The sequence below is a fragment of the Notothenia rossii genome (assembly GCF_949606895.1).
Source record: "Notothenia rossii genome assembly, chromosome: 1".
Classification (NCBI taxonomy): Eukaryota; Metazoa; Chordata; class Actinopteri; order Perciformes; family Nototheniidae; genus Notothenia; species Notothenia rossii.
In genome coordinates, this window is record NC_136912.1 from 70,439,863 (window position 1) to 70,454,466 (window position 14,604).

The following is a 14,604-nucleotide window of genomic DNA, read 5'->3' on the forward strand; positions in this document are numbered from 1 at the left end:
TCATTAACAAACTACAATTTAATTATTTCTTCAAAATGTCAACGCTTGCACTGACAGGGAAAAAGGATTCTTATTTTCTGAGACACAACACTGAATTTAGTCAAGTTTGGATTAAAACGTGTTTGAAAGAAGCCCAATGAGGACCAAAGTTCATAAAATAAAAAAATAAAAAATAGTATTTCTCTATGGGGAAGAAATATGACATTTTATATTTAAAATACACCTTGTGGTCTCCTTACCTGTAAATGGGATCCTGCATCACCATCATCTTGCTCTCATCCCACGTCCACTCCTTCCTCTGTGGAAACAGAAACAAAACAGTAAGTTCAAACAAAATGTAAGATTTTAAATAAGTAAGCAAAAGACTGAAGTAAGGGGACTTAATCTGTTTATGCCCATTGTCTTAAAATCCAAAGTGAACTGTATAAAATAATATCTATGTGTGGAGATAAGATAACATTTATTTTTAGTTCTACTTTGATCCGGCCATCGGTTTCAATTTACCTTCCAGTTTAATGCCATGATCAAAATGTCAACACATGAGCAGCGAGCGGGAATTATTCATATTGATTTCTATCTCCACAGTGTTCTGTTTACTCAATCAGTCAATCACTCCTATCTCTGTTCTTTCTTCGCCTCCGAGGCTCTCAGAGATGTAAATAGATTGCTGACCATCACTCTTGACATTTCCGATTTCGGGCCAGCAAGACAAACGGGATGAGAAAACGATCGAAGGCACAACATCCTTCTATCGAGCGGCCTTTCATTCAAGACCGCCGCTTAATTTGACACTGAACCTTCGATGATGGCTTTAATATATACCTCATCAGCCAATACAAGACAGAAGGGACATTTGTATAAACACTTCCTTCCCATTATATCTCTCTTGAGAAATTCCAATTTCAATCTTTACTTTAATTATATCATCAATGTTTTTCAACAAAACTCCCTAAAAAATTGGTATTTCACCAGGTTGCCATGGTTTTGCAGGGCATAGCCTATTTGACTGTCAGTTTGTGCTCTGAGTACAGATGAATGTCACATGTATGCATAGCCTACAATATGAGATGCCTTTATCCTATTCATGTCAAGTATGCAGGCAAACAGAAAATACTATTTATGTCTTCCTATCATTTGTTGATTTGGTCTCACGTCTATGTTACATGTTCGTTGATATTCTGCCTTGTAAGACAGTTTGGGCTTTGAATCTAATGATGCAAGATACCACACCATGCTGTTGACCAATCACAGAAGAGCATTTAACCAATCAATCAGCGAAGGCCCTTATTCTTGATAGAGGGTAAAAAAAGGTGCTGAAGCAAAGGCAGTATGGGAAAAGTAAAGCACTTTTTGAGAACAGCATTTAACACTTCACGGTAGAGGCAAAACATGTGAACCTGAAAATGAGTATAAATGGGCCCCTTTAACACTGTAAGACAGGATGCAAGACATCGCCACAGTGAGAAATACGTTTTGATGCAGGTCCTTTCTCGAAATACATGTAGAAGTTTATGCTAAATATGGCCAAAACTGCAAAATCCAGGAGACCCAGCTGTCCGATATGGGGGTCGTAGCAATAATCCACATATTCTACATATCATGTACCATTCACGCAGATTACTGTTCACACACTAAAGTTGGCGCACACACTTACATGACTGAGCATGTATAATTGTGTAATGAATAAGCTTCTCCTGAGAGGACCGTTCAGACAACTCAATTAAGACTCCTTTTAATGAGACCCTAATGTATGTCCGTGGTGTACATCTGCGTGCAATTACAAGTGGAGTTCAATACATAGCCCTTTGTAACATTCATTCAATAGAGAGGTCCTTGATGATCCAATTGTTTTGATTATTTATGTTAATTAACCGGTTAGCCAATAGAGAGTAACTCAAGTATTTTTATTACCTTTTCAACAGATGTCCTTCAAACTGCAGCACTAAAATGGAAATACATTATTTTAATAGTCACTAATAAAAAAGGTCTAGTTCCGTCAATGTTAATGTAATACTTTTATCATTTTAGGAGGAAACCAATGGAGCTAATGGAGCGAGTTTGTGCAGAATTTAGAGGGAATATTCTCTGCATCTGAACATGGCATTCAATGCAGAGAATATCAACACATAATCAGGAGTCTATTTATGTTCTTTTCCACTAAGAAAGCAATAAGATGTGACTTCCTAAAGGGTTAAAACAATCGGTTGATCTTTTTGCACCAACATGTCAACACTGAATCAGATCTTTGAGCTATTCCTACAAATATTCAATCTAGTAAAAACAACTCAAGAGTTCCTGTCCCAGCAGACTGTTATCCTTCTGAACCGTTCTCACACAAGATGATGGTTGACAGTCACTGCTTGTTTTATTAATATTAAAACACATTTTAAAAAGACTCAAGCTGGGTCCAGCTTGTTCCAGCAGAGCAGCCTGGAACCTTGAACGACAGTGAATGGTTTCAAGTCTGGATCAATGAAGATGAAAAACTAAACGCTTGCTGAGGAGCATGGACGGAAATACTAAGTGGTTTCTGTTTGTTTCCATCCACCTGTCAGAGTCTCTGTGATTCTCGACGCCGGATTGTCTCTGAGCATTACAGCTGTCCCCACCAGGAACCACAGATCAACTTGTCTCAACACTCCTCTACTTCAGCTTCTTCAGGTTTATCTTTGCTCGTGCGTCTCATCTTTAAACTCTTTCCTCTCTTTTCATCCCGTCTCTTTGCTTTTCAGCAACTCTCCGTTTTTTTATCTTCCCCAATATTTTAAATTCCTCTCAGGACCCTTGTCCTACCTTTTAAAGTCTCCATTCCAGTAATGAAGAGGAGGATCGATCACCACCTCCTGTCACTAACAGGATGCAGGCAATTCATTTGGATTGGCACTTTAGCCCAAACAACCCTATGGCATCAATGAAACCATATTTTTGTCAAGCTCTACCATCTTCATGTCTTTATTGAACTGTCACAGTCTTGTCTATGAGCCTGACCCTCTATTGTACCTGTACCTGTCTTCAATGTTGTTCAATTCACTGTAAGAGCCCATGGTTTTGGTAGAAGATGTACTGAACTTGTCTCTTATCCATATGCAGAGAAAATAGGTCCCTTGCGAGGATGCTTTTCCACTTGTTGATCTTGTTTTGAGTGCTTGTGTCACCAAGCATTTTGAGACTCAACATGATCCAACCAGTTAAAGGAAAAGGAGGAAAGCGAAGGGACAACATGTAGCAAAGGGTCAAGGGTGTGAATCTAACCCGGATGCAGTTACAGTTAGGACTTGTAAGATTAAAGATGTTCTTATAATCATGACCTATGAAAGCAAGAAATTATTATCATTATGACAAAGTGTATAAGCTTAATGGATTAAAAAAGGTTTATTTCATTAAACAAACTTCATATAAACTTATGATGAGAAAGTAAAAAAAGAGACTGAATATGATTGTACTAATGTTCAGTAGTCATATGACTATTGAACATTAGTACAATCATATTCAGATGTGTCTTTATCTTGAAAGAATACCCTTTTATAGGACTTGAGGATCAAAACCTCCTGCTTTCAAATCTGACTAAATAACTACCAAAACATATCAAATTCACCAAATAAGAAGATGAGAGAGAATATACAGTTCAAACAAAAGAAAAGGTCACTCACTTTTTTCTTTTTCCTCAAGCCCACTCTCACACCGTCTACAGACACCACGATGTTGACTTTTTTCTTCTTGATGTTTTTCACCTTGAACTCATACTGTTGAAACAAGACAGACAGACAGCAATACATTACTATTTGTTGGGGGTTCAAATGTAGACAGTGACGTTGCTAAAGACTCAGATATTTAAAACATTGCTTGAACTTTTTGGTGAGTCATGTGGGTGCAGAAAAAAAAAAAATTAAATAACTTAATAATAGTATCAGAATAAATGTTGAAACGCAGTTTGTCTTTTTTTTTGCGCCATCCATCTTTACATGTAGTTAAGGCCATGACATCCTGTGTTACAGGGGACTTTTACAGCAACAGATGATGATGTTAACATTGGAAAAGTTGTTACATATTGATAACTAAGTTTGCTAACTTTCTCTTAAAAGCCTGAAAAAGGAGGAAATAAATATGTTATAGTTATTATTATTTAAAATTGCCTTATATTTTGAATACGTTGTATAAAAGAGAATTATAGATTGGTAAATTAACAGAAAGTAATTGAGAATTATTTAGATGATAATTATAATCACTTTTAATTCATGCTAAAATGGCAATGGCTGTTTTCAGCAAAACAAATATGCATTTTTCCGTTTTATATCATATTACAGATAATACCTTTGGGTTTTTAACTGAAAAAACAAGACATCAAAAACTTTTAGGAACTGACTTTTTCTAGACCATTAATCTAGAAATGAATATACCAAAGATAATCAATAGGTGCAGCCAAGTAGCACGGGCTTTGTTGATATCTATACGTTTTATTGGAGATCTTGGAATATGTTTGTATGATGGCAACCTACTGCAGACAAAATTGCACGCCATGACCGTCAAACTATACAATAAGACATTTATATGCCAAGCATTTATATGGCACCTTTCTGTAGTTAAAGATTTCTCGAATCCTTGCTACAGTATTTAAAACGTACTGAGGTTCAAAACCCTGCTGTGTAAGTGCAGAGGAGGGATCATTTAAAGTTGGCAGGAAAAACTCAATGAGCATAAGACTCCTTTGAGAAAGGCACTTGACCCAGACAGTACTTGAGTTAAGCTGCTAGGAGGCTAATAGCAGACAAAAAAGTCCACCATTACATTTGTGTAAAGTAACATTTAAACAGTCACTTATTGAATTGAACTTCTTTTACACGTTGCCATTGAAGAAACAAAATAAAGCAGTTATTCCCCTCCACTCGAATTCAACTTTTGACGTGTCGTGTATGTTGAATCGATTTGTCAAAGCAAATGACAAAGAGCCCCGCCGAAAGAACACAGCATGGCATGCAGACCTATGTCAAAGTCAATGTATACACCAAAGATCAGACTGAGACAACCTTCATTGTCTCCACTGCCTCTAACAGAGCTGTGAGCAAGGTCAGCGTTTGAATATCAATACAACGCATGTGTGAAGAGTGGCTTTAATGTTTTAGAAGAATAATATGCCAGTGCAAGGGTATATGCAAACCCTACCTCCCTTAGCCGCAATTCTCTGCATGCTGATGTTGTTCTGAATGAGTAGGATGTAATTGAGTTGTATAGAAGCACCTGTTACACTAGCCAGGAGAGACATTAGCTCCAAGTACCGTCTATTCTGTCGTTCAGCACTCTCACAGAGTTGGCTAGTTGCCGTGTCCTGCTGGGTGAAACATTACGATGCTTGTGAAAGTGGAGTGGACGCTCATTAAAACTTCACTTGCCTGCAATGTTTATGTAAAAAAAAAAGTCTTGGTCATAAAAGTTTTCCATCCCTGAGATGATGCAAGATTCATCTCATTTGCCTGAATTTCAATTATGTTCCCAGGTATCGATGCTCGTGGGGAATCTATTCGGTGCAAGGAAGTGAGACAATTCAAACTTACGGCGGCAAGGAAATGGCAACAGCATTGAGACAGTACTTTGTTCAGACAAGCTGACAAACGTCTATATCTCAAGCCATCGTTTGAGTGAGGCCACCACAGGTTTTTTAAAGCTGATTGAGCTTTGGCAGCTTCAAGTGATTGTTCAAGGTCACTTTTGAAAGTTTCTGGCAGCACTGGTTGCAAACAAAATCTGCAGGGTCACACTGCTGCTGAAGATAAACTTCTGATGGTGTTTATCCTTTTCACTGAATCAGCTATCAACACATGAATCTGTCAGTCAGTCGCACTCTCTGTCCTTTGCTGTGTTTTGTTGGTCTTTTTAAGGTCTTGATTTGATCTAATGTGGTTGCATTTGGGTCCACATGAGAGCAGTGAAGTAGGTTTATATCAGCATTAACACATTTTCAAGTGTTCTTCAGTTATGGAGAATTAGATGAAGAGAAAAACTGGTTTCTTAAGTATCGCTTTATCTGTAGAGCAAACTCCAAGATGTTAACTTTGAATATTTCTGCTTACCATTGCTGGGATCATAAGCGCAAACCAATAAATCAGACTGTTCGTAAAGTTAAAACAACGCTGAGCCAGTTTTCAGCCAAGAAAAAGATATGCAGACCAGGCTGTTTGTGTTTTTTGGGGTTTTCTGGTGGACCAAAATAATGCAAAGTTTGACAAGGGTCCTTTGAGGGACCCATCGATTTGAACGTTCCAGCAGATCCTGACCTGCTTTGGAAAGTTGTGTGCAGTCAGGTGCTATAAGTAAAGCAATAGATTGTTTAGAAGAAAGAAATGTGGATCTTGTGGATTTTAGAGTATGCAACTTCAGTCTTTTTATAGATAAATAATACATAATTCAAATGCTCGAATGTTATTGTGCTCATTTTCTGCTTCATATTGGTATTTTGAGAAACGCCCTCTGAAAGGAACTTTGGGATTTAAGATTCTGAAGACCATTTACATACAAAAAAACGTATATAACACACAGGAAAAGGAAAAACCCAAAAAGCATAATAACTAAAGTCCTTTAACTAAAAAGGAAAACATGTAAGATAAGCTGGTTTTCCATCACAACATTAGCTGTAATGGTGATATTGGATTGTTTTATGTAGAATCAGTGGTGGCTGAAGTTCATAGATATTTTACCTAAGTAATAGTAGTAATACCACAGAGAAGAATTGGTCTGTTGAAGGTAGAAAACGCAAGTAGAAGTACAACAATATTGGCATCAAAATCAATCAAAATCAAACAGTAGCCTACAATAAGTAAAAGTAGCACATCACAACCTATCATATATTCACCTACATATGCACACACAACACAAATTACTATTATGATGCTTAATAATAATTTGAATTCTGAGGGGCAATTTTACACAATTAAGCGTGAAGGTCTAGAAAATTAGGTCATGTAACAAACAGCAACAAACACAGCTGGCACAAAGAACGTCAGCAGGGCAGTTGACCTTTATTTGCATCCAATTACTGTTTGGAGGAATGGACTGAAATAATGATGATTTATTTTACAAAGCCTTATTAGCATTTATTTGTACCACTATACTCAACAACCTGTTGATACCTTTATTAAAGAACAGGAGATGCACACGCATATACAGTACACTCCCCAGAGTATATCAGAGAGTAATATAGAGAGAGTTGGAGCACTCATACCATTTGGTTCTTGTCTCAAAGTGTGTAAGTGTTTATGTGTTTTGACATTTATGAGCGTCTTTATGGGACTGTTTTAATCAGCTGTAATGTTGACTGTGCTGCTTGTGCAAGGTTTAAACGTTGGTATGCAGGATGGATGGCCTGATTGACCTCCATGGAGATGATTACAGCTGCAATCAAACAGACGTTATGCAGGCTAAGACTGTATGCAGCACAATACGGGAAAAAGCACTTCACTATAATACGTTTGTCTATTTCTGTCTGATAGGGCCCGTCATTAAATCCACACGCAGCTACAGACACAGCAGCGATATGATTTAAATGTAAAATCTCATCACTGCATCTATCTGTGTTACATAAGGATTTAAATGGTAGCATTTAAAATACTTGTATAACAGAAAGTGCTGCACTTGTGGAATCGCACAGGCATTTATTTGACATAACCGGTAATTTATTTAGTCTGACTTTTCCCTAAATGCAGCACCTCTCCACAAAAAGGTGTTTTAACGAGCTCGCATAACAGCTCACAACACAGTTAGGATTTATTTAGGATAGTCCCTAATGTCGCTGATGGATGACACTCCTGAATTTACAACTAAAATGCTATTAAATTTGACAGATTTTCAAAACATTTTAACTGCAGACTCAATCATCTGCAGTTACACACAGCAAGGGCCCAGATGCTGATTCTTATGACTGATGTCCTCTGTACATTAAGTTCTTTATTTTACTCACTCAAAGCATGTCATGTTTTACATGTACACAACTGCAAGGCTGTGGTCCTTCAGAATTGTTACATTTCTCACAAATGTTTTGGATAATAATTAACAGACATACATTTTTTAAAACATATTTCCGAAACGTTTGTCACAATTGTTACAATTACTTTTATGTAAAATTACTCGCATGTATTTCAGACAATTATACACTTCACGCCATTGTAGTTGGTATACATTTTAAGTCATTGGTGCAGTATTTTTGTTTTTTAAAGATAACCCATTTAGAAACTGAACTGAACAGAAATGAAAGAATTGAGGGTGACTTGGGAATTGATTTAAATGATTGGCTTTGGCTAACACCATGCAAAGGAGAAGGAAATGTTTAGCGAAGCCAGTGAAGTCAAGTTAGGTTTGTTTATCAAATGACCAGATTAACGAAAGATTAATTGATTATAAAAAAAATAGGTGATGGAGGCAATTATAGGTACGTTTTCGTTTTTACATTTGACAATAATGAAAATCTGCATATGATTAAGAACACAATAAACCCAGGTATAACTGGTATTGTTCAACCATGGAGTTGTTCCTGTGTTTTTCTGCTCTGGGTAGCAGTAAACAGGACGTGCTTGTGTGCAGCAGTATATAGGTGAATCATGTCTGTATGCAAAGCACTGACAGGTTATTAGCGTCTATGTAAACAAAGAGAAATTAAATGAAAATTGAAGTCCGAGAATAGGCCCATCCATCATGCAAATAAGTCTGTCTCAAATATGCAGCAAACATTTCCTGATAAACTGGCCATTATTTCCTAAAGGTCCTTTTCCTCCTGTTTCCAGTCAAATCCATCATATTGGCAACAAAGACGCCAAACAGCCACAATAACGTCCTCAGCCAGCGGTTTTATTTACACTAGCAGAAATATCAACAGGGAGTCCGGAGAGCACAATAAAAGGCTTTTGTGGATGATCACAGTTCATTCAGGGAGGCTGAATGGAAGAGGGGTGAAATAAAGGATTCAAATAAACATTCAGACACACACACACGCAAACAAAACTCAGCTGAGGTCAACTAACGGCAGACAATGTGAGCGCACACTCAGCCTAGAAGTAGGGCTTAGTAATCAATATTATATTGTTATAATGATATATGTAGGTATTATGTTAGCTTATCATAATATCAGATTCAGAATACTTTTATATATATATATATGGAATTTTATGGAAATAGATTTTTTTTAAGTTGCTCCATTTGAGAATGAGATAAAATATTAGATACATTAAAAGATGAATACAAATGTTTATATAACCACAATTGAAAGTTAATGCAACACAATAATAAATATCAAATAAAAAAATATACTTCTATAAAAAAAAAAAATTAAGGGAAATGTCCGATAATGTCCTTAAAGAATATTTATATAAACACTAGCGGTTAAAGCAATATGTGCACATCTTACCAGAAAATATAACAGTCATATTACAATGACAGTGATGTAAAACGGCTTAAATGTAGTATTTTTCCTGGTTTTAAAGACTGCATTAATACGAAGTAAGGTCATTTTGTATTTATATTTCATGTTAGTTGTTTTACAGACAAAGTCATTATATCCACATTACTGATGATTTTGTATCAACAATCTCATTGTGTGAATATTTTTTAGTAAAGCATCATTAGTCAATTCTACAATATTGTCACAATATCGATATTGAGGTATTTGGTCAAAATTATGAAAAACAAAAAATATTATTGAATACATTAAATATTATAAAAAATATACAATATCAACTATTTCTAGCAAGAAGCTGCACTTCCCTCCCGGCCAATAATGAGCATTGGATTTATCTCAATTTCTATTCTAGAAAGAGGGAAAGGGATAAAGAGTGCTGTAAAGGATTATAAAGAAGAAAAAAAGAGAGAAAAGGAGACAAAGAGTGAGAAGGTGAGGTGGTGGAGGGAGGAAACGATCATTTACTGAGAATATGAAGTTTAATTAACAGCGCAGATCATTAAGCTCATAATTACAAAAAACGGAAAGTCAAGGTCCCTTAAACGTGCAAAGTGTCGTGTTGTCATTAGGTGCTTGATGAAGTGAAAAGCATGTGGGTTTAACCTTCACAGAGCACCTCAAGTTACTGCTCATAGTCAGGACTATGTTCCCCTCATATCCATATGAAGATTTTTTTCTTCCTGTACTCTTTACAAGTTTCATGCTACATCAATCCTTCAGCCAGTAGAACATTTATAATAAGGTTGCTGGTCTCCCTGTAGTCGTTTTAAAAATATTTAATGTAGCCTAGATCCGTAGGGGATGTCTGGAAGAGCTAATGATCTGTTACTAACTTGTGGAATATCCTATATGGATAACAGTGTGATTGAGGGGTTCATTACACTGATCCGTTTGTAAATCTTTAAGGGCAGCCTTCGCAGAACGACTTTTGAAATATGTGTTTAATTATTTGAATCAACAGCTGCAAAAACCATTGAAGCTGGAGTTATTAAATGCTTCATGCTCTTAGAATCAAACAAAATTAAAGTTCAGAGGTGTACAAGAATCAGTAATTACCTTACCTTTACTTTGAAAAGCTCATATGAGGTATAACTCAAACAGCATTAGATATTCTGTCGCTTTGAATTTGTTGGTTTGGGTCAATGGTTGAATAATCAAAGACACCACAGGCAGCTGTCATTTGCACACTACATCAAAAGAAAGCCAGATAACTGGACTCATTGGACCGACTGCAGGTACACCTGAGAACCGGGAGCCAATGAGAGCGACCTTAAATCAACAGGAAAGAGGAAGCAGACAATAATACCTCCAACACTTCCCCCAGCACGATGACAGCCAGGCGGTGACGGAAAAACCAACAATCAAAGCTGTTAGAGGAATAGCCGGACCTCCACAGTGCAACATGAAAGGTTTACTTTCCCCAGTTTTAACCACAGGAAGAAACAAGTGCACCTCTGTTCTCATTAGTGCAGTGTTACCTCCCTATTGCACTGTGACATACAGTGTACAAGACATAACTTTTCCATTGCAGCATGTGCAGCAGAGTAAAAAATAAAAAAACATGTATTGAAAAGAAAAATCGACAACTATAAAAAATAACAGCATGACAAAATGGGATATTCGACAAGATGGGGAAAAATGTAAGGTGATGAATTGTATGGCATTATAACCAACCCTAAAATGAAGGGTGCATTTTGTTTTAACCTGTTAAGCCCTGAGCCTGTTTTTCAAAAAGTGAAAAAAAACTACATTTGGGTGTATTTGCCGTATTGGTCGATTTTGATGATTGACACCACTTTTTAACCGTTAGAGCCAATAGAATCGAGGGGGAGTTCCTAAATTCACCTAAACATTACCATTGAGGAGTGAGAGTGATGCACACGCAGTTTTCCCAAACCAAAAGCTTCATTACACTCTATATGAAAACTACGTTTATTGCCATAAATGTTATGATGGATTATCAGTAATCATTTCATTACTTTGTAACGTGTTACACCCAAGTCTGATTGTTAATTATATACAGTTTAAAAAATGCTACCATTATCACAATGCACATATTTGTTAAATAACCCTGCCTTTATACTGATCGTGAAACCTAAGATGTGGGTGAGCTTGAACAATTCCACTTCAAGATATCAGAAATGGAGGTGAGAAAAATGTTCAATAAAAAGCTGATTTTCTACAGCCAGCGTTGTATATCTACTCATCTGTGAAGAGCTCCTGCTGTATCTTCTGATTGGATCACACTCGAAGTAAGTACCAAGAGACACCATCTTTCTTACCTTCTACCACCGCACACTTCTCTCTTCCTTGCCAACCACAACGCTTTCATCACTTTCTCTTGGCTATACACTCGTCCCCCTGAATTCTTCGTATCATCTATCTTAATAGTATTCCTTTACTGCTGATCCCTCTAGTGCAGGCGTGGCCAACCAGTCAGAGGTTAAGAGCCACATGTTTTCTATGTTACTGCAAAGAGCCACATCAAACACACAGTAACTGATACCGCTTGTTTCAGTTTTTTGTTTTCTGGAGACAAGATTTCAATCACGTCACTGATGCATTTTTGTGGCATTGGGATATATATTTTTTAAACACCTTGAATTTCAGGGGGGGCGTGGGACTCCGTTGGCGGGGTGCAGCGCCCCTCCAAGACAATGGTAGGGGAAACACTGGATAGTGTTTAATCAACGATAGGTTTTCCCCCCCTCAAAGGTGATTGATTCACTGCATCGCAGGTATTATTGTGATTGGCTCTTGGGCCACATCAAAATTAGACGCGCTGTCATCCTCTCATACTGACACCTGAGACCACACATACACACGTAGGGAGAGCCGGGATGAAAGTAACACGGGACTAAAGTAACACGGGACGAAAGTAACGGAGCAATTTTATCCGAGCCCAAACAACTTTGACCGGCCAAATTACGTCAGAATTATGAGCATTCGATACTTAACAGACCTACTAAATATCAGGTTTATCTGTCAGGAGTAGTGTTGTCAGGATACCAACATTTTGGTTTCGATACCGATACCAAGTCAAAAATTGCGATTCCGATTCTTTTCTTTAAAAAAGGGAAACAGTCTTAAATGTAATTATTGTGCTTTATTTCACACCAGAACCATAACCAGAACACACACTTTTAAACAATGAGAACAATAAATTAAATAAATGACAAGAATTCGTATTAAATAAAATGAATACATTTCTTACAGACAGGCCTCGTGGTGTCCGTAGGCTTGCCCTCACTGTCAGAGATATAGCTAAAATACATCAAAATGTTGCTTCTGGCGTCTTTTTTGTCAACAAGCCGAGGCGCAGCGGCAGTTGCACTCCCACTTGCAGCCATGTTTCTCGTTTTCTCACATGCTCTAGCACAGGGGTATGCAACTAAAATTCAACGAGGTCCAGTTAGAGAAAATCTCCCCATGCAAAGGTCCGGAACATCAAATGTCTAACTTGCTTCATGAATTAGTGTGATATGTATTGAAGTAGCCTGCAGCTTTATCAACGTCTGCATGTCATCAACAACTGACTGCCAATCAATTAAAAGAAAGTACAATTCAAAAACAACAATATTTATTGTCAATTAACATTGAACTATACAGATATACAGTAAATACTGTGGATATATGTAATGTTCCTCTCGTGCTGCATTTAAAAATAAAATAGAGAAAATAAATAAAATAGCTTTTGAAAATATGTTCATCTTAAAAATGCTTAATTTTAGATAAATAAAATAAAGTGTAGCAGCAGCTTGAGTTTCCCTTTTTCTTTGTTAACCGTTTCACATCATGACTTAACAGTTTCAGCTGATTATATAACAATATCAGTCTTTATACATCATAACAATTGAAGTTTTAAAGTTCACTCACTTTTTTTAAATTCAGTGCGAGAAGTGAGCTCGAGCTTGTCCTGCCAGGAGTTTGTAAATCTGAGCTGAAATGGTGTCAAAAAAACTAAATTCACAGCCCATTCATCATTTGGCCTTTCTTTCATTCTGTGCAAAGAAAAAGCAACCTCTTAATCCAGAGATCTCACCATGACTCACGTATGCATGTGCACGGTGTGGCATGACAACCAAAACAGAAAGATACTGACACCAAGATGTGTGCACATTTATTTAGTATCCTATCCATGTGAACATGATTTAAGTTGGGGGGGGGGACCTAACCTCCTGTAGGGGGGTCCGGGGACATGCTCCACCGGGAAGACTTTTTTTTTAAATATGGAAGTTCAAAGCATCAATCTGGTGCACTTTGAGAGCAACATGAAGAGATCTATGGATTCATCTTTCAACACCCATTTGAAACAGAACTGTAAGCAGATTTTTCTTTTTGGATATTTTACAAATCATTCACCTTTTAAACTCTATTCTTGTCATTTTTAACAACTTTTTTGTTACTGTCATATAGTATTTTATACCTGTTTTTAATTTAGTCCCATTAATAACTATAATGATCATATCAAGGTGTGCCTTAACCTCACTGCGCTGAGGTTATTTGAGCCTCTCAGGAGAGAGATCTCTTCCACCTGGTTGTAGAAAAGCTCTTTAAATTCGTTAGCATAGCTAGCTAACCAGATGCTAATAACAACAGATCGCCACTGTGCTTACAACTAAAGCCACGCAAACACTGCGGCATGTGTACGGCTCCTTATGGGTACTGCAATATTTGTATGGAGCTATTTCAGGGTCATAAGTTTTGATCATTCAAAAAAATACAATTTATTTGAAAGTTCAAATTTTTATCCTGAACTTTGAAAAATACAATGATGTATTCAAAATAAAAAAAAGTATTTGAAATAATTTTTCAGGTTGAATATTATTTTGATTCAGTTCAGCAATTTTTTTGGAATAATATATTTATTTTCAGATTTCACTTTTATACATATTTTGATATTTGAATCCTTATTTTTTTCAGCACAGATTTTTCGTCTTCAGATTCAAAACAATTATTTTTTCAGTTTCAAATCTTGTTTTTTCAGGTTTCACATTGCTTTTCATCTTCAGATCGGGGGAGCTTACCAAAAGAGTAGTTTGGCATCCTGAGTGACAGGCCTCCCTCTGTCATGTTGCCTTCATGGATGTTAGAAAACTGAGACCAGCGTCAAAGTTCCGTTAAGCGAGCTGTTGAGCATCGTAGTTGAAAACAATCAAGTACAA

General features: G+C 36.8%; 1 protein-coding gene across 1 annotated transcript in view; it reads right to left on the reverse strand.

Moving 5' to 3' along the window:
• Positions 1-235: 235 nt before the first annotated feature.
• LOC307019423 (carboxyl-terminal PDZ ligand of neuronal nitric oxide synthase protein-like) overlaps positions 236-14,604 on the reverse strand; it is a gene marked incomplete at its 3' end in the record, with an annotated part of 92,164 nt that continues 77,795 nt past the window's right edge. Inside the window, exons 3-4 of the mRNA XM_079650296.1 lie at positions 3,651-3,743; positions 236-298 (exon numbers count right to left, since the gene is read on the reverse strand). Coding sequence (XP_079506422.1) covers positions 236-298; positions 3,651-3,743 — 156 coding nt within the window. The remainder of the gene's footprint in view (positions 299-3,650; positions 3,744-14,604) is intronic.